The following is a 20,942-nucleotide window of genomic DNA, read 5'->3' on the forward strand; positions in this document are numbered from 1 at the left end:
TATTATTTCTATCAAGTATAGCTCTACAAGGGCTTGGTTTTTATCAAGTAATTGTAAATTAAATATTTAGATTATTATTTAAATCTATGTGATAATGTAAAAGCAAAAAGATTTTCCATATACTCGTTTATTTCAAGTCTAAAAGATTATACCTACCTTTATTTAGTTACGAATTCACCGGTAGTTGATTGGTTACCGAAAAATTACCTGAGGGCCAGAGTTACCAATTGGCCTGTAATTAGGATGGGGGATTAAAATAGTTACGAATTCACCGGGATCCATCTAAATAACTGCATTAATTCTGTATTATTAATTTGTGGTAATATGTTCTTAATAAAACGATCGTATTTCTTTTTTCTGAAATTTTTCCTCTATATATTGTATTATTTTTTTGTTGAATTCTCTTTTCTTTCGTCTACATACCATTTTCATTAATCGTCTTTGATATCGATAAATAGATCGCGGCTCTATCTCTGTCTGTTTCATTTTTTAAATGTACTATTTTTATGCCTGTAGTTTGTGGATCATTTTCATTTTTAATTATTTTTATCACTTTGACGTCCATTATTCAAATGCAATATCGAAATTAAATCGATAGAAATGTTCGTATTAATGATTGTATCCAAACATCCAACAAAAGTACTTGTGCTTTATTAAAACAATTCAAAGAACAAATTATATGCATTGCTGTTTTACATGCAAACTTACATGTCTTGTTGCTCTAACGCCTTGTACTCGATATATGTTCAACATAAATGTTTTTAATAGTTTCTGCTTCTACTTTAAAAGGCATTTTCTAAATTGTTTTTACCAGCATTAGTCTAGGCGCCAGAGGGGTCACCGTGTCCTTTTCAATTCTGATGGACAAACTCAACGGTTTCTAATGGATTTTTGGCTGCTGATTACGAATTTCGAAGGTGGATTTCGATCCGAGTGGTCAAAAAATATTATAAACAATTCAATTGTTTATAAATTTTTTATAAGGCTCTGGCTCATATACTAAAAGAGATAAAAAAGAATGTTTCAAATAAAATTTGTTCGTTAATAAAAAACTAAGAAAAAACGTTTACTAAACTTAAATCCAACAGTTAGAACTCAAGATATTGTAAAATTAGTGCACAATCCAAATTGCAAATTGCAAAATAAGTATTTTTCGAAGCTTTATCGATCGTAACTCAGTTTTTACGCATGAAAATGAGCCCTAGTGGGTCTTATTTTAAAGCTTCATTAATAGGCTTCCAAACAAAGTTTGTTAAATTATTTTATCTTCATTTGTTTTAAAGTTATACCAGTTTGAAATTATAATTTTCTTAAAAAATTGTACATTAATTTGTTTATAAGGATTTCAAGTAAATTTGAGCTGTAAACATTTATACTTTAATTAACAAGAATGATAGAAAAACTCAAAAGGAATATTTTGAGCTTTTTAGAATGTTCGTAAGTTTATTTTTGGTCAAGATATCGATATTTAAATGGCGTGCTGAGGCGCAAAATCGGCTCGCAGTCAAGTATGTAAGTATTTTTCGACGCTTTATCGATCGTAACTCGGCTTCTACGCATGCAAATGAGCCAATATGTAATATCTATATAAAAATGAATGGAGTTCTTTTACAGCATCATCATTGAATATAAGACGAGCATTTATGTTGTGGCGGCATACACACAATTGACGTGCCTTGATGATGTTGCAAAAGAACTAGATCCACTTTATATGGATATCGTATAGATAATTAGACTCTGATGCCCCAGAAAGTTTTAGTTTCACTGCCTATAAGAACAGACTTAGCACCACCATGTAACTGTAAAAATTGCTCTAAGAACTTATGCAGAAGTAAAAAAGCTGAGATTCTCTGTATATCTCGATGCAGATGCATGAGAGATAATGTTTGTAAAAATAGTATTAATAAATAATATCAACTTACTTTTTAGTTATATTTCTAAAATATTAGTTTTTAATGTCTTTTTTTCTCATTTAGTACAAAAAATAGAAGACAAAGTAAATATAATGAAAGGTTATACGAGGCACAGTATGATGATTTAACTATATGATAAAATTTTATTGGGATCTTCAAAAATGAAAAAGGAACATACAGTAGGAAAAATGAAAGAATACCCATGAACGAACATATAAAACACTCTGTATTTTCCTGTCACCGTGTCACAAAGAAAATTGCCCAGTGCAAGTACATGTAATAATAATTATTACATGTACTTGCGCTGGCCAATTTTTTGTGTGACACGGTGACAGGAAAATACAGCGTGTTTTATATGTTCGTTCATGGGTATTCTTTCATTTTTCCGACTGTAACGTATATATACATAGATATTATAATTTGCATCGAGAAGTTAGCGCGTGAACCTTTACGCGGTGAGCCAATCTAGCGCCTCAGAGCGCGCTATTAAAATATCGATATCTTGGCTAAAAATAAACATACGAACGTTTTCTTAAGCTCAAAATGTTCCTTTTGAGTTCTTATATCATTATTATTAATTCAAGTATAAAGGTTTATAGATCAAATTTGCTTGAAACCCTTATAAACAAATTAATGTACAATTTTTTTAAGAAAATTTTAACTTAAATCGGATATAACTTTAAAACAAATGAAGACAAAATAATTTAGCAAACTTTGTTTAAAATCATGTTTATCAAACTTTAAAATAAGACCTTGTAAGGCTCATTCTCATGCGTAGAAGCCGAGTTACGATCGATAAAGCTTCGAAAAATACTTATTTTGAAATTTGAACTTTGCATTGTGCACTAATTTTACAATATCTTGAGTTCTAATTGTTGAATTTAAGTTTAGTAAACGCTTTTTTCTTCGGTTTTTATTAACGAACAAATTTTATTTAAAATATTCTTTTTTATCTCTTTTGGTTTATGAGCTGAGCCCTATAAACAATTTATAAGCAATTAAATTGTTTATAACAATTTTTTGATCACTCGGATCGAATTCCACCCTCAAAATTCGTAATCAGCAGCCAAAAATCCATAAGAAACCGTTGAGTTTGTCCATCAGAATTGAAAAGGACACGGTGACCTCTATTTGGCGCCTAGAATACATGGAGCTGTAAATTTTCTATAGTTTGGTTTGGTAGGTGTAAAGCTTGACTTCTATTATAAATTTTAATAATATTCAACTAAAATAGATACATTCTATATTTTTACACCCAAAAAAAAATTCTATATTTTTACAATCATTTTTTCCATAGCTACGTATGCATCGTATGGAACGTGGTCCTTGAAAAAACAGATAAGAACAAAATAGAGGCTTCTGAGATGTTTTAAAGCAGATAATGACTACACTGCAGAAATCAAAGTCAGAATTGAAAAAGCACATTCTAATTTTATGAAAATATAAAAGGTCCTATGTGGCAAAGATTTAACATTAGGTCTTAAAGTCCTCCTAACAAAATGTTACGTATACAGTGTAGTATACTATGGAGTGGAATCATGGACGTTAAATCTAGAGACAATGAAACGACTTAACGGCTTTGAAATGTGGACGTATAGAAGAATTATGAGGGTTTCCTGGGTAGATAGAGTTACGAATAATGAAGTACTGAGAAGAATAGGTAAAGAGAAGGAAGTTGAACTTAAAATTAAAGAAACAAAGCTACAGTACCTCGGACATGTGATGCGGTGCGAGAAGTATGGCATCCTGCGACTAATAAGGCAAGGAAAGATAGATGGCAGAAGAAGAATCGGGAGAAGACGAATTTCATGGTTGAAGAACCTGAGAGAATGGTTTGGATGCAGCTCAAAACAACTATTTACAGCTACTGCCCCAAAAATTAAAGTAGCTATGATTATTTCCAACCTCCGTAGCGGAGAAGAGACGGCACCTGAAGAAGAACAAGAAAAGCAGATAAGAATAAATTAGAGGTTTTGAGATGTGGGTATACCGCCTCATGTTGAATATATTCTGGATTGAACATCGAACAAATGTATACCTAATAGAACAGCTCAATATAAAAGATAAGTTGCTTAAACCAATACAACTGAGACACTTACAGTAGTTTGGACACACATAAAATCATCGAGGACAAAGTTGAAGAAAAATACCGAGTGGAAGATATCCAAGCCTTTGAGTGGATCAAACTAAAACACTGATCAATCGAGAAAATTAAGAAGCCAAACATCTACCCAAAACCGAAAACGATGGAAATAAATTAGAAAAATCTGATGGTGTCGCCACATTCCTATAAGAAATTAAGGAAAGAAAAGGAGGAATAACATTTTAAAAATTATTCCGTCTCACATATCAAATAACTTTTTTCAAATTGACGAAATTCTAAAAAATTAATAAACATTTTTAATTTCGTTGCAACCCGAAACTGCAGTCGCATTATATTTCTAGTTCAATCGGAAAGTACAGCAAGAATCTCTACCGGTTTCGGAGCTTCTTAGCCCCTCATCAGGAGATATATATGTGCCCTTCTCTCCGAATGAACTACGATAACACTTCACGTGCCGTCACGGATTGCAACGAACGAAATGGCAGGGATGTCCTAGCGACATCTGCTAGAAAAAAGTTTAAGTTTTCAGTCTAATAGCATATAAAATGATACTTAAAATACCATTTTATATCCAACCAGATTAAAAATAATGGAAAACCTTGGTAACACCATCCGAGGCTTCTAAAAATGCATGCCATGCGGATTCTTAGAACTATAGGAAGATAAGAGAATTTTACAATATATAATTGACGTCCCATCTAATCAGGTGGCAAATTTCCAGCGTGAATGGTTCCCTTAGTACTCCACATTTTAAAATTCCCTCATCTTCCTATAGTTTTAAGTTGTTCTGAATGTTGTTCTGAACCTATTTCCTTGTGGCATTTTTATAATGAACTATTTAGATGGGAAATAAGCAACAATTAAATTAAAAAAATAATTTTAAAAACGTTTCGACGCCCAAATCGGGTGTCGTTATCAAAATACTACTAGATTAAACAAAAATGTTGTTGCTTAGTAAAAAATTCTTCTAACAATTTATTTAATCTGACTTATTTATATCAGCAATTCAGATATATATCTACATTTTAAAGTAGAAGGCTTTAAAATGATTATGCCAATATTTATGAGTTGCGTTCCTGGGACGACTTTATTGAAAGCTATTTCATTCGATTACATGAAATTAACCCCAACCCAAGAATATCCGGTAGTGGAATATCCGGAAAGTGGGCAAACAATCAGTGACCAACAGAAAGTCACAGAAACCTGGAAGCATTATTTTCAGACACTACTTGGAACTCAAGTAGACATGGAAGATGAAATGGGGATGATCTACGTAGAAGAGAATGGAGTAGAAGCTCCAACCATAGAGGAAGTTTTCGAAGCCATTAAGGCCCAGAAAAACAATAAAGCTACGGGAGTTGATGAAATACCAGCAGAACTATATAAGGTAGGTGGCGACCACCTAGCAAGTCACATCCACGCGCTCATAAAAGACGTATGGCAAGAAGAGAAAATACCCGACGATTGGAAGAAAAGTATAGTATGCCCGATCTATAAAAAAGGAGACAAACTCCAGTGCAAAAACCACCGTGGAATCTCTCTACTATGTACAGCATATAAAGTCCTCACGTATATTATAAACCAGTGGCTCCAACCACTAGCAGAAAATATTATTGGAGAGTATCAGACGGGCTTCCGACGGGGAAGATCGACACTGGAGCAAATATTCACAGTGAAACAGATCTTGAGTAAAGCATGGGAACACGATGTTGATGTTCACAACGTGTTTGTAGACTTCAAACAGGCATACGACTCAGTCAAAAGGAACAAACTATACTATATATTTGCTGAATTGGCAATACCACACAAGTTAATAAGACTCATTAAAGCCACAATGGATGAAACTCAGGCATGTGTACGAATACCAAACCACCGGACAGACTTTTTTAACATTTCGCAGGGACTAAAACAGGGAGATGGGCTGGCCCCAACATTTTTTAACCTGGCACTGGAGTATGCGGTTAGGCAAATGCAAACTGGACGAGGAAATCTACTGACCAACCGAACGGTTCAACTGGCCGCTTATGCTGATGATATTAATATTATGAGTAGAACATCAACAGGAGCACAGGAAACATATGCAGAGTTAAAAACACAAACAAAAATACTAGGTCTGGAAATTAACAGAAAAAACAAAAATAATGACTCAGACGAGAAGAAATATAGTACCAGAAAACATTATACATGAAGATGACATTGAAACGGTTGAAAAGTTTACATACCTGGGAGTAGAAATATATGCCGACGGATCAGAAGATGGAGAAATACGGAAGAGAATAACGCAGACAAACAGAGCTTATTTTGCCCTCTCCCATATATTTCGGTTTAAAAGTGTCCACCGAAATACAAAGATGAGAATCTATAAAACCTTAATTCGACCAATAACATGCTATGGCAGTGAAGCCTGGGTGCTGAAAGAAACATCCAAAAACAAACTCGACACATTCGAAAGGAAAGTACTTAGGAGAATACTAGGACCTGTGAGGGAAAACGGAATCTTCAGAAGTCGATACAACAACGAGCTTTATCAACTTTATAAGGAAACGCCCCTGTCAAACTTCATTAGATTACAAATATTGCAATGGGCCGGACATGTGATAAGAATGGGAGAGGATAGGCTACCAAAACGAGCACTGAATGCTAGAATGCAAGGAAAGAGACCGGTTGGGAAGCCACGAAAGCGCTGGCCACAGAAAGCACGAAAGCACAGACAGGCAAGGGTGGAGGCAAAAAATAAAGGAGGCCAAGGCTCAATTTGGGCTGTAGTGCCGTAGAAGAAGAAGAAGAATATCCGTCACGAAAATATCATAACATGTGATCTGTCTTTAAAAAGACAACCAAATGCAACGGTGACAGTAAAATTCTCGCGTTAGAGATTCCTTAGTAAATCACGAGGGAAAATTAGGAAAAACCTCGTGATACTGTCCCGACATCGCAAGTATTTGGTCTTACATTTAGTTTACTCTCAAAACTACTACCAAATTCTGACTTTAATATACATATATGGTGTTTAAATTATAAATACTATTAATAATACATAGATATACAGGGTGTCCCCAAAAAATTTGTCATAAATTATACCACAAATTCTGGGGTCAAAAAGAGGTTGATTGAATCTCACTTACCTATATACAATAGTGCACAAAAAAGTTACAGCCCTTTGAAGTTACAAAATGAAAATATATATTTTTTCATATATCGAAAACTCTTAGAGATTTTTTATTGAAAATGGAGATGTGGAATTTTTATGGCAGCAACATCTTAAAAAAATTAAAGTGAAATTTGTGCATTGTGCACCCCATAAAAATTTTATAGGGGTTTTGTTCCATTAAACCATCCCAAACTTTTGTGTACGTTCCAATTAAATTATTATTGTGGCACCATTAGTTAAACACAATGTTTCTAAAACTTTTTGCCTCCTCTTACTTTTTTGATAAGCCAGTATTTATCGAGATATTTTGAATATTTGTCGAATCCACCACATATTTGTATATAGTTAAGTATGATTATAGACACCTGTTAATACTCTGAAAATTTATTTACATATAACTTACATTTTTAGGTATATTTTGAACCTCTCGATAAAAGGTGCCTTATCAAAAAGAGACTAAAATTGGATTTATAGATTGACGTAGCGTAGACGCAGACGCAACGGAGACGCACTGGAAAAGATCAACACCGAATTTGGTGTACTCGTGTTTATAAATGAACGCAAGAGCTTGACGAAACGTAAGAGAAACGTAACGGAACGGAAGAGATGACATGACCAACTTTCATCTTTTACAGTGCGTTTCTTACATCTGGCCAATCATAAGGGAGAATTTGTTCTGTCACTCAAAGTGGACCCGCCCCCTCATCCCTTTTGTAAAAAGTTGTTTGTCAACATATTCGAATTTTGTTAATTATTTATGTTAAATACAATGGATTTTAAGTTATTAATTTAATAAAAATATATCATATTGTAGTTTCAATATTTCAGATAAATATAACTTGTTTATTAGCCTGTTAATTCAGTGATATCCACACTCCACACACATACGATAATTAAATCCAATGAACATTTTAAAGACCAGGAAATGAAACAACATAGTTGGAAATTCCACGGCACCAAGGAGCATAACTTCGTTTATTTCCTAATCCATTGTAACACACAAAACGGATAAATATTATAATAAATAATAGTATAAATAAAGGTTTCTACTCATGCGCAAAAATTCCGCTACGTCGAATTATAAACTGACATATTATTTTCTTACGTCTCCACTCCGTTTCTTCCGTCTCCGTTGCGTCTACGTCTACGCTACGTCAAACTATAAATCCAACTTAAGAGGCAAAAAAGTTTTAAAAACACTGTGTTTAACTAATGGTACCACAATAATAGTTCATTGGAACTTACACAAACATTTGGGGGGTTTAAAGGAGCAAAAACCCCATAAATTTTTTATGTAAATATATTAACTGTCAAGTAACAGTAACAATAAAAACTGGCTTATCGAAAAAATACTAAGAGGCAAAAAGTTTTACAGAAGTTGTGTTTAACTAATGGTACAACAATAATGAATTAATTGGAAGGTACACAAAAGTTCGGGGGGTTTAAGGGACCAAACACCCCATAAAATTTTATATGGTGGACAAATTTTACTATAATTTTGTTTTAAGATGTTCCTGCCATAAGAATGATACTCCATTTTCAATAAAAAATCTCTAATAGTTTTCGACATATCGACGGCGAAAGTGCAGTACCTCGTATGTGATATTTTTTCAGTTTTAGGTTTTATACATGAATATTTAGGGTTTTGCTCGCGCCATCTATTAAAAACGTTTAAAAAATTCCACATAACTTCGTTACAGGTTTCTAGAGGCAAATTCATTACCTCGGATAATTGTTGTTGTCTTTTTGAATGCAGTACCTTGTATCCGTCAGTCGCCATTGTTTTCTGCCATAAGAAGTCCCTCTTTGGCTTTGCCATTACCTTTTTTACGTTAATGAGGTAAGTAAATATTTAATAATTATTAATGCTGTTATAAATTTATCCTAATATTGTATTTCATCGAAAAAATAGTTTGATTTTTTTAAAAGTCGTTGCGATTTTACTAAAATAAGGTTTGTAAGTCCAAATAATTATACGAGGTCCTGCAATATTTTGTCTACAATATTTATTGTTACCATACGAGGTAATGCATTACTTTGTAGGTATTTTGTACAAGTTTTTTACATATAAGTTAATTTGTTAAACACATAACAGTACTTGCACACTGGAGACTAACTTTGTTGAGACTGTGATATACAAGATAAACAGAAAAAATAATTCTGTAAATTTAACGCGTATCCAACAAAGACAATAATAATTACTATACTCGATAGAACTCATTTCTCTCGCATGGCACGCTCATGCTTATAAACTATTCATCGATATATTTGTAGAAATGTATCCCTTTTTTTAGGAGTCCTAGTGGCAATGTTATCACGAACGAAAAAAATTCTAGAGAATGCCAAAGAAATTACTGAAGCTAAAGGCGCTTCTAGTCAAAGCGATACCTTAGATTATTATACAACAGTAGATTTAGAAAACGCTGTAATTGTTTTTCAAGACGACTTAAATCCTGCTTCAAATGAAACAGTTTTTGATGCCCTTAACGAAGTTTTAAGCCAGCCTGAAAACGACGTAGGTCAAGTTTTTAATGACTTAGCAGGTATTTGCACTAACATTATTTCTTTCGCTTTGACTAATTTTTTTATGCTCGTAGATTTAGAAGACAACCAAAATGAAATTCCAAACGTGTCGAACCTATTTGAGGATTTGGATCAATTATTTCCAACTAATGTAGCCACAAATTCAACTTCTACTAATGTTGACTTAAGACCGCAATACTACAAAACTATTATTCACACTGTAGAGGAAGAAGTATACGTACCAGATAAGAACTACCAGAAAGCCATTAGTGACGATAGTGAAGTGGAGGAGGATACGCAGTCAAATAAAGAAAATGATGAAGAATACGTACCAGACTCAAACCCAGAGAGTGAAGAAGAAAGCGATAATGAAGATATTCAACCGAACAATACAAATATTATGGAACTTGATATAACCGAAGCCGACAACAATATTGAAGAAAACTTACAAAAACGGAAGCGAAAGAAAACCAATCAACGACAGCTCAATAAAAATTAAGAATGGAAGGAAAAGATTATTTAGGATTCAGAAAACCAAGAAATCAAAATAAAACATTTAATGACAAAATGAGAACAAAACGTCGCCTAAAACCACGATGCGATTGTGGAGATGAGAAGGGAGCCAGTCGAAAGTGTAAATTAATTGACGAAAATGACCGTGCAGGAATATTTAACAATTTTTGGTCGAAAATGACATGGGATCAAAGAAAGGTTTTTGTGTGTAATACGGTTACTTTGGAAAAGTCAAGAAATAAAACACCGGATTCAAGAAGGACAACGACGCTAAAATACAACTTAAAGGTAAATCACCGGTTCATTCCGGTTTGCAAAAAAATGTATCTGAACACAACAGGTCTTGGTGAATGGTCGGTACGAAACTGGTTGTTAAAAAGTAGTGACGGCGTTGTTGAAAGGCAAGAAATTGTTGTGCAGAGCAGAAAGAAAAGAGAAAATAATCACACAGAAGCTTCCGAATACCTAAAAGAATTTTTGCAATCCCTTAATAAGTTACCTGCGCACTACTGTCGCAAGGAAACTTCAAAACAGTATTTAGAACAGCAGTTTCAGTCTATAGCTCAATTATACCGGGAGTATAAAAAGCAGTGCAATATCAATGACAAAATGTGCTTGTCGATAACTAAATTAACGGCGGTTGTAAATGAGCTGAACATTGGAATATTTACACCACGAAAGGACAGATGTGACCAGTGCTACAAATATGAAAATGGAAATTTAGAGGAAGAGTTATTTATCAAGCATCGCGAAGAAAAAGACAGGGCCAGAAAAGAGAAGGAATCTGACAAAAATAGGGCAATTTTAGGAGAATGTCATACACTTACAATGGACCTTCAAGCCGTTAAGCTTTGTCCTCAGTTAAACGCTAGTTCACTCTATTACAAAGTAAAGCTTTGCTGCCACAATTTCACCATCTACGACTTAAAAACCAACTTGGGAACTTGTTATTGGTTTGATGAGACCAAAACAGATCTTCACGCCTCGACATACGCCTCGTGTGTAGTCGATTATCTCAAAGAGAATTTTTTGGATAAAGGTGACAAAAGAGAAGTTATCATATTCTCAGATGGCTGCACAGCCCAAAATCGCAACTCCATAATGTCTAACGCGCTACTTCATTTGTCTGAAACGTACAGTGTAAAAATCACACAAAAATATCTGGCCAAGGGCCATACACAAATGGAGTGCGATAGTGTGCACGCCTGCATTGAAACTTCATTAAAAAATAAAGACATTTATCTTCCAAGCGATTACGCTCGAATCACAAAGGAAGCTAAAAAGAAAAACCCCTATATTGTTAAAACACCAGACTTTGATTTTTTCACCAATTTTAATTACAAGCCATTAATGAAGTATGATTCCATAAGGCCTGGAAAAGTATTATCAGATCCAGTCGTGACAAACCTAAGAGTACTGGAATACTTGCCAAAGGGAGAAATCAATTTCAAGATCAATTTCAATGATGAATTTCAAGTACTTCCTCGACGACCAAAAGCGATAAGTTTAGCTGGAGTTGAGTTTCCGCGGTTATACAAGAGACTACAAAAAATAAAAAAAAAAAGTTTGATCATTCTTAATGAAATAAAGCAGGTTATTCCCAAAGATTGTTGGGCGTATTATGAAAGCTTGCAATACGAATAGTAGGAGTTTTCTACACAAAATGCATTTTTTATGTTTTTCATAAGTTTTTTCAACCTACCTAATAAAAAATAAGGTTTGTTTTGTTTTTTATCATTTTTGATAATAAATGTTATTATAAGTTTATTCAACATACCTAATATTAAAAAATAAAATTTTGCTTTGTTTTTTAAATGAGTTACCATTTTTGATAATAAAATGTTATTAAAGTTACTCTTTTTGTGCCTTTTTTTTACTCTCATGTGTCAACTTTAGCTGTGCAGTACCTCGTATAGGTTTACCGTTTTAATGCAATACCTCGGATCAAGCAGACGTGGGTTATGGATGTAAAAAGATAATAAATTTGTATTAAAATAGGTTAATAAATCATTTTTTTAAGTTCTGGTTACAAATTAAGCGCAATATGCGAGAAAATGTAGTTTTTCGCGTTTTCTGTAAAATTGACCGAAATAATGATACGAGGTACTGCACTTGGGCCGTCGATATTGAAAAAAATCGATTTTCATTTTGTAACTTCAAAGGGCTGTAACATTTTTTATGAGCACCTTTGTATTAAGGTAAATTAGGTTCAACCGAACTATTTTTGACCCCATAATATGTGGTATAATTTATGACCAATCTTTTCGGGACACCCTGTATAAGTGATACTTAAATATAAAATATGTACTAACTCGATATGTTATTGACTTACTAATCGTGGTATTTTATTTCTATTTACTTCCTCTTTCAGTATGGGTAACCACATCCTACTGCATTCTACCGAGGAATTTGCGACACAATTGGTTTCATTTAGCATAATTAGAGCCGCTTCTTTGATTTTTCTCTTTTTACTATTTGTTTCTTTCAGTACTATACTTGAATCTCTCCACTGAACTCTATGTTCGTTATCCCATGCGTGTTGACATATTTGAGATCTATCCAATTCTCTATTTATAATATAAGACTGATGTTCACTTATTTTACTATATTCACAGAGAAGGTTTTCCATTGTTTTTATTCTGATAGAATATAAAATGGAATTTAAGTATTATTTTATGTGCTAATAGATTGAAAACTTAAACTTTTTTCTAGCAGATATCGCTAGGACATCCCTACCATTTCGTTCGTTGCAATCCGTGACGGCACGCGAAATATTATCCTAGTTCATTCAGAGAGAAAAGCATATGCATCTCCTGATGAGGGGCTAAGAAGTCCCGAAACCGGTAGAGATTCTTGCTGTACGTTTTGTTTGAATTATAAATATAATGCGACTTCAATTTCGGCTTGCAACGAAATTGAAAATGCTTATTCATTTTTAATTATATTTTTACTCTATTTGGACTACTAAGGGAGCCATTCTTGCTGGAAATTTACCGCCTGAGCAGATGGGACGTGAATTATGAATTGTAAAATTCCCTTATCTTCCTATAGTTCGCAGAATCCGCAAGGCTTGCATTTTTTAGAAGCTTCGGGTGGTGTTGCCAGAGAAGGTTTTACATTGTTTTTAATCTGGTAGGATATAAAATGGTATTTTAAGTATAGTTTATGTGCTATTAGATTGAAAACTTAAACTTTTTTTTAAGAAATTCTATCTGACATTATAAAAAATGCGATATTCTTCTTGCTTAGCTGTCGTAGATCCATCACGTTTTCAATGATTTTTTATTATCACTTTCTTCTACGGCCATTTCTACTTCTTATTTAAAAGTGTCCTAGCTCTTAAATATTCAAGCTGGTTTCTTGTTGTAGTCACCACAACTTCCGGTTCTTACACTATCCAATGTATCACTTCCATATCTGCCACTATATCCAACCATCTTGTAGATCTGCCACTATATTTAAGTAGAAGTCGAGGGGAAAGGAAAAAGGAAATATTAATATTATTATTTATTAAAGAATATGAAATTGGGTATGCGGATTAAATAAAATAAATAAAAGTAATAAATACATAAAAAATGATACTGTATATTTGTGAAATATCAGACACTGACATGGCTGAGATATGTCCAAACACAAGAAAATACAAAAACAACAAAAAAATATTACAATGGAAGCCGATATGAAGACGAAAAAAAGGAAGGCCCAGAACGAGATGGATGGATAACGTAGAAGACGCCATAAAAACTATGAATATAAGACAATGGAGAAGAAGGGCACAAAAGAGGTCTGAATGGAAGGACATATCCAGACAGGTAAAGATCCCTCCAGGGTTATGATGACAAAAGGAAACGAAGAAGAAGAATAAATAAATAAAGTACCTAGATAAAACTCAAAGTGGAACTTTTCGGAGAGTAGATATGGTTACTCGGTAGAGATGGAAAGTTTCCAACATTTAGTTACTAGTTTAAGAGAAATAAGGATTAAAAGCAGTATGATTATTCTAATTATAAAAAGAGAAAAAGAAGACCGGATGTACCAAACCTTAAAAAACAGAAAAATGGTACAAACCTCCTCTAAAACTAATAATAAAGAAGATAAACTAAACCCAGTAATACAGATGGTGTCATATCTTAAAAAACATAGCGAAAATTCCAATGCAGATTAGAGCTTCACGATACAATACAATATTGATACTTTTTAAGTATTGAGTTTTGTATTGGTTATGCCAATGAAGTATCGTATCGTGTATCGATATCGGCAATACTTTCTTATAAAAATATCGTATTGATATTGATTTCATACGATATCGATACAATACTCAATAAAATATCAACATAAAAAGGATTAATCACTTTATTTTAATTTTTATTAAAAATTTATCTTTATTAAAAAACCTCTTAAAATATACAAGAAATAAGATAAATTACATTGTAACCACACAAATATTACTTTTAAAGTGCCCTGCATCCATCTGTTTACACAAATTAGTTCTTTGATAGTCTTGTTTTTAAAGAATATCTTATAGTCGTTAGTACCAACGCTGTTTCAGAAAAAACCGCTTGACTGGTACGGATGTCGCTTCGACACACAAAATATCCTAGCCAACCGAGATAAAACGGGGAAAACACTTCTATATGATTTCCACCGTAATAAAATATTTGTGTCTGTTCCAGGTCTTTAAAACATTTTTCGTAATAAGTTTTATACAAACTGTTCAATTTTTTAGCGTTTCTTCTTTCATTTCTTTTCCCCATTGAATTTGATCTAATCTATCAGCTTTGATTCGTGGATCAAGCACCAGCGAGACGCAATATATTCAATTGCATTTTGCACAGTGCTTAATCAACTTATCTCTTCGAGTTTGAAATGCCTTGATTACTTTTTCATCCTCTTTATTTCGATTGTCTTTATAATCAAGTTCAAAATACTGTTTTCAATGTAGTCGAGTAAACAATTAAACGTTATCACCGCATCCGGAAGTGTAACGAACTTTTCTCCACTAATTCTTTCGATAACTATTTTAAAATTACTAAAATAGTTAATAATTTTCTCAATAATTGTCCATTCATGTTTGTTTACAAGAGAAGTATTTCAATTTTTGTTTTTTTTTCGCACAGCATATTCAAAGCATCTTTCAAATGTGCTGTTCTGCAGCTAACATTTCATATGTGCTGTTCCATGTAGTCTTCAGTCAGAAATCGGTTTTTATATTTGGATCAAAAAATGCTGCAACAATTTATTTGTCATTTGTTCGGAATTTCTAATTTTGTTGTGCAACTTTCTCTGTCGCACCACTGGAGATCATACGTTCTTGTGCGTCTTATAATTCTTATAATATTTTAACTGTATAATAGGCCTTATGCAACGCTCACGTGGCGTTTTATTTTTTCTCGATATCAATATTCTCAATAATATCTAGGCAAACGTATCGACCATACAAGAGTATTGTATTGATTTTCGATACGATATCAATACAATATCGATATTTTTATGGAATATCGTGAAGCTCTAATGCAGATATAAAATGATAAGACAAGAAAATAAGATATTGAGACACAAGAACCAAAAACAAACAAAAAGAAAATTAAATTATGAAGCAGATTCTAGATGAAACGAATGATAGAATTTAATGGTAAGAGGGAGAAAAAAAATATTAATATAGTGATATAATTGTAAATACAGATAATAAAACAGACCTTCAACAAGTTATGGAGAACATGATAAATAGAATCACTACAGATGCATATACACATAAAAGTAGTTTATAAATAAGTACGAAAAACATGTTTAACCCTACCAGCACCCCATAACACATTTTTATCAAATATTTGGTATTTTAAGTTTGGTAACCGAGCTGTGCGTCATAGTAGCTTTCTATAATATTATATAGCATAGATGTGTTAGTGTTTGAAGTGGTTATTTAGTGTCATTCTGAACTTATAGCTCTAAAGTCGAATTGGGGTGTCATCATCTGGCACTTTAAGTTTTATATTTTTTTGTATTTTTGATAAACAGGTCAAATTTACATTTTTTATTGAAATAACTGATTTAAATTATTATTAGTATAGACTCAACACTCACTAAATCTTAATATTTTTAGATATTTTACTTGACTTCATTTATTACGGCTTGGTACTTGCTAATTTGCTTATAACATCTTTTCATTTTATTTTTTAACTTTTATAACATATTAGTGGCTAATAAGTTAATAAAACATGTTTTTTTATATTCTTGTGTTACTCGACACATTATCTTATTTTTTTTAAACAAGTAGATCACAGAAAATTTTTAAGGGGTGCTGTGAGCACCCCACGTGGCAGTTGGCGCCTTGCAAAGCCATGTGGCAGGTGTCGGGTTAATCTACGTTGGAAATGAACAAGAACACATTATGAAAAACCAATAAATTTAAAGGACTTTAGGAGAAAATTTACAAAAATCACTACCTATATGATAATACGGGAAGAAAAAGGATTTAAGAAGAATAGTGAAAGGAGAAAAATCAAAAGGAAATAAGATTATAACAGAGCACAATAAAGTAGACATGGGAACGAGGGGTACAATGACGCTATAGCATTAGCCAGGTGACGCGATATAGAAATTATATAATTTTCAATTTACTCCAACTAATCCTTCGCTTGCTTTAAAGGGAGTTCCTGACAGATAGTTGTACGTAGCAGATTTCTCTGTAAATATTAAGTAGTTTTGGTAAATAACATTTATATAAAGCAATTATAATTACAGTTCCTGATGTAAACGTTTTCCCAGAAAACGAGAAAACCAAAGAATATGTCGATATTCGGTGTAGCAATACTTGATAAGACTATTTCAATAGAAGACGGGCATTAACAACTAAAAAACAATGTTTTAATATTTTTCAACTGTGACGAAAAGTTAATAATCAAACATTTATTAGAGAAATGCCCAACATTAACGCCAATGCGCATGTTGTAAAATATTCCAAACAAACTGTGATATTTTAGGTCTACAGTGCAATATGTTAAATATAAAAAGTTTCCTAACTTCAATTAACATTTTAAACTCTATCTAAACATACAAATGTAATACAAATTTTTGTTCGCTACTATTTTTTCGCAAATAGCCAATTTGGCTGAACGATTTTGTTAATAAAAAAAATGATTTAATATGAAATATGTAAGTTCAAAATACTTATCAAGAACTGATAGAAAAATATTTGATCTTTTACTTGGGTCTTTGAGCCTTGAAAATAATCTTTCGTACATTTTCAGGTTTAAATTGTGAATAACTCGAAATCGATCAACTTAAAAAAAGTTACAAGAGATTTTTGTCTACTCTATGTCATATTATGTATAAGTTTTTAATTTGTGAAAACTGTCATTATAGATAGAAGTGCGTATGATTTAAAGTGTGCGTGAAGTAACAATGTATTCTAAATGGGGTTTACTTTTTCGCACTGTTTTTAGCACACTTTCATACCTTAACTTTCGCGTTGTCATAGTGATGACATCATAAGCAATAAATTACAACAGACAGTTTTTTGGTTTGAAAGAAGTTAGAATTTTTAAATGTTAAATTTCTAGAAATTGTAGAATAGAAATGAATTAAAGTGACGAAGAATTACAGTTTTTTTTTGTTTATCGTGGATAAAATATTGTATGAAACTGCGCGTAAAGTACTTTTTGCGAACTTACGCGATGTATAGCACTCGCTCCGCTGTCGCTCGTACTTTAAACACCGCGTGCGTTCGCAAAAAGCATACTTCACGAACTGTTTCATAAATAACTATTTTGTTTAGAATGATCCAAAAAATCTGAAATAATATCTGCCCGGATCGATTTTTTTTTAATTTATAAAGAAACGTCATTTTTTAATTATTAATTAGATTATAGTCAGAACAAAGTTAGATCGGGCACCCCTTGTTTTTTGTAATTGTTGACATACTAAAATCCATTAAATAGCTCGGTGTTGATCGACCTTATATCATATCATAGACTATAAGAAATAAACCGTATTTTTTTTCGATTTCGCAAATTATTTTATTAAGAATTTGACTAATTTGTTGTTTAAATGTTTAATAACAACAAAAATTAGACGTTGTGACCTAAAATCGGCCCACTGCGCTCAGAGATATAGCTCTTCAAATATAGGGTGAAAAAAGTATTTTTGACCTTTTCGATTGGCCAAGGGGCTGATAGAGACTAGAGGGCTAAAAAATTGCTATAGACCATTTTTTAAGGTACAATGATATACTAAAATTTGGTAAAAATCCGCGGACTTCCCCCCCTACAAAAGTGAGCGAAAATTAACAATATTTATAAATATGATGATATTTTCTTTTTAAATATTGCAACCAAATTAATATGTTACATAAAATATACAAACTTCGCGATCCTTAGTTGAGATGCTTATATTGATCTACTCTAGTAAAGGATCATAATATAAAAGATGCTGTTTTAAATATAAATCCAGTAGTAAACAGTCTCATTCCGTGAAGTACTCTTTAAAAATAGCATCTCAGTTAACCGTTTTTCTGCCGCATTAAACCGAAGACAGTCGTTTGTGCATGTGATAGACAAAGATTACTAAAAATACAGATTATTTATAGCCATTTCTACTCGTCTGTCAGATGTTTTCTTTTCATTTCCATTCTTGTTACAATGCAGATGAATTCGTCTGCTACGAGATTTAATCTACGGTAAACAGTTTTCGCCATTACCCAGAAAACGATATTTACATACTTTTTGTAAATAGTATACTCTTAATTTATTTTCAAGGGTGTTTCGTAATTTTTGAATGACGTAGTTTTTGCTGAAGATAATTTTTAAGCCTAAAGTAGTAAATACGAAGTTAGATGTCGTATGATTTTCGAACTAATAAAGGATTACAACAATATTGTTTTTTAAGTAATATTGCAGTCAGTGAGGGTTTTTGGCTCCGAATTCCATCCTACTGCATCAATTTATTTGATATTTTCACTGTAAGTAGGGAATATCTCAAGAAACAAAGTCTACCCTATATCCTATGACGCTTTTATCTTGGAGGTGGTTTCCACCCCTTCGAGTGGGTGGAAAATTTTTTGTTTAAAATAACCACGGAAGTGGCTAGAGAACCTAATTCTAAGCAAATACTGTTTTATATTTTTTTTAAACTAAATACTTTTTGAGTTAAAAGGGAAGTTCCCTAGGTTGGCTGTATACCATATAGTTCAAAAACTCTACCATGAAGTAAAAACCACTTCTATGTATTTAGTATATTTATTAAGATTTAAAAAATCCCAATGGATTAAATAAACTGTGTCCAATTCAGAACGTTTTCAGACCTATCGGTCCATCATCAGTGAATCTACAATAAAATAAGTAATCCACATATTAAAATTGAAAGATAGTTGAAATTTTGAAAGTTAGAAAAGTGTGGTTATGATTACTTACTTGAATACTTGCTAAACAGCCCCAGAACCAAACAATGGTTGAATATAATTCGATTTACATTATTTAAAAGTAATATTAAACAGGCTAAACGCCGATGTTACAAGAAGTAACCTCTGGGAACATGGTGAAACCCTACCAGGAAACTTAAGCAACCATCTTAGGCCAACGCTGACTACCAAGTGTCAAAAGTGTGTAAGGAACTGTTTGGAGTGACATTGACAGTAGAGAAAAAAGTAGTCGATTTTCAAAGGTTATTAACAAAAGGTCATGATCCAAAACAATGATAATATGATAAAGATTTTAATATCTGAAAATGCCTAACATTTTAAATCTATTGTTTTTTGAAAAGAAAATTGTGATTTACAAAATTTATTTAGAATATAAAATTATTTTATGTTGGCTGTATACTATAACATTAAATTGATCAAATTGATAAAAAGGAAGTATGAGCTGCTATTAATAATGATAAACAAAAGATAAAAACAGGTGATGGTGAGAGAGGAGAAAGAATAAATATTAGTTGGAATATTATTGTACAAATGAATTGAAACTTAAGCAACCATCTTAGGCCAACGCTGACTACCAAGTGTCAAAAGTGTGTAAGGAATTGTTTGGAGTGACATTGACAGTAGAGAAAAAAGTAGTCGATTTTCAAAGGTTATTTACAAAAGGTCATGATCCAAAACAATGATAATATGATAAAGATTTTAATATCTGAAAATGCCTAACATTTTAAATCTATTGTTTTTTGAAAAGAAAATTGTGATTTACAAAATTTATTTAGAATATAAAATTATTTTATGTTGGCTGTATACTATAACATTAAATTGATCAAATTGATAAAAAGGAAGTATGAGCTGCTATGAATAATGATAAACAAAAGATAAAAACAGGTGATGGTGAGAGAGGAGAAAGAATAAATATTAGTTGGAATATTATTGTACAAATGAATTAATTGAATTTTGAATTAATTGGGGGGGAAGAAAGGTTGGAAATATGGTTGGAAAGATTTAATTTTTTTTATTATTTCAAATAAAAGTGCATACTTTCAAGAATACTCTCTGAAAATTTCAAAATAATCGGAGTAAAATTACCAGAGATACAGGGTGTTGAATATCCCTACCTTCGACTCGCGTTGCCGCGGCTTCGCGCCAGCACGCTTGAGCGTAGTGAGAAACGTTAAACAACTGTTCGCCTTCTCTTTTGTAGACTACTCCGCAATTCAAAAAACATATACCAATGTTCATCACTTTACGATTTGGCAGACAAATCAGAAGATGAAGATGCAGTTGTCAAAACTTTAAACGCATTTTTCTCAAAACTGCTTTTTC

General features: G+C 32.4%; 1 protein-coding gene across 1 annotated transcript; it reads left to right on the forward strand.

The window, feature by feature from the left end:
* Positions 1-9,755: 9,755 nt before the first annotated feature.
* On the forward strand, positions 9,756-10,190 carry LOC126885514 (ring-infected erythrocyte surface antigen-like). The gene has a single exon (XM_050652095.1). It carries the CDS (start codon positions 9,756-9,758, stop codon positions 10,188-10,190), a length of 435 nt encoding a protein of 144 aa, XP_050508052.1.
* Positions 10,191-20,942: the final 10,752 nt, after the last annotated feature.

The sequence above is a fragment of the Diabrotica virgifera genome, chromosome 5 (genome assembly GCF_917563875.1).
Source record: "Diabrotica virgifera virgifera chromosome 5, PGI_DIABVI_V3a".
Lineage (NCBI taxonomy): Eukaryota > Metazoa > Arthropoda > Insecta > Coleoptera > Chrysomelidae > Diabrotica > Diabrotica virgifera.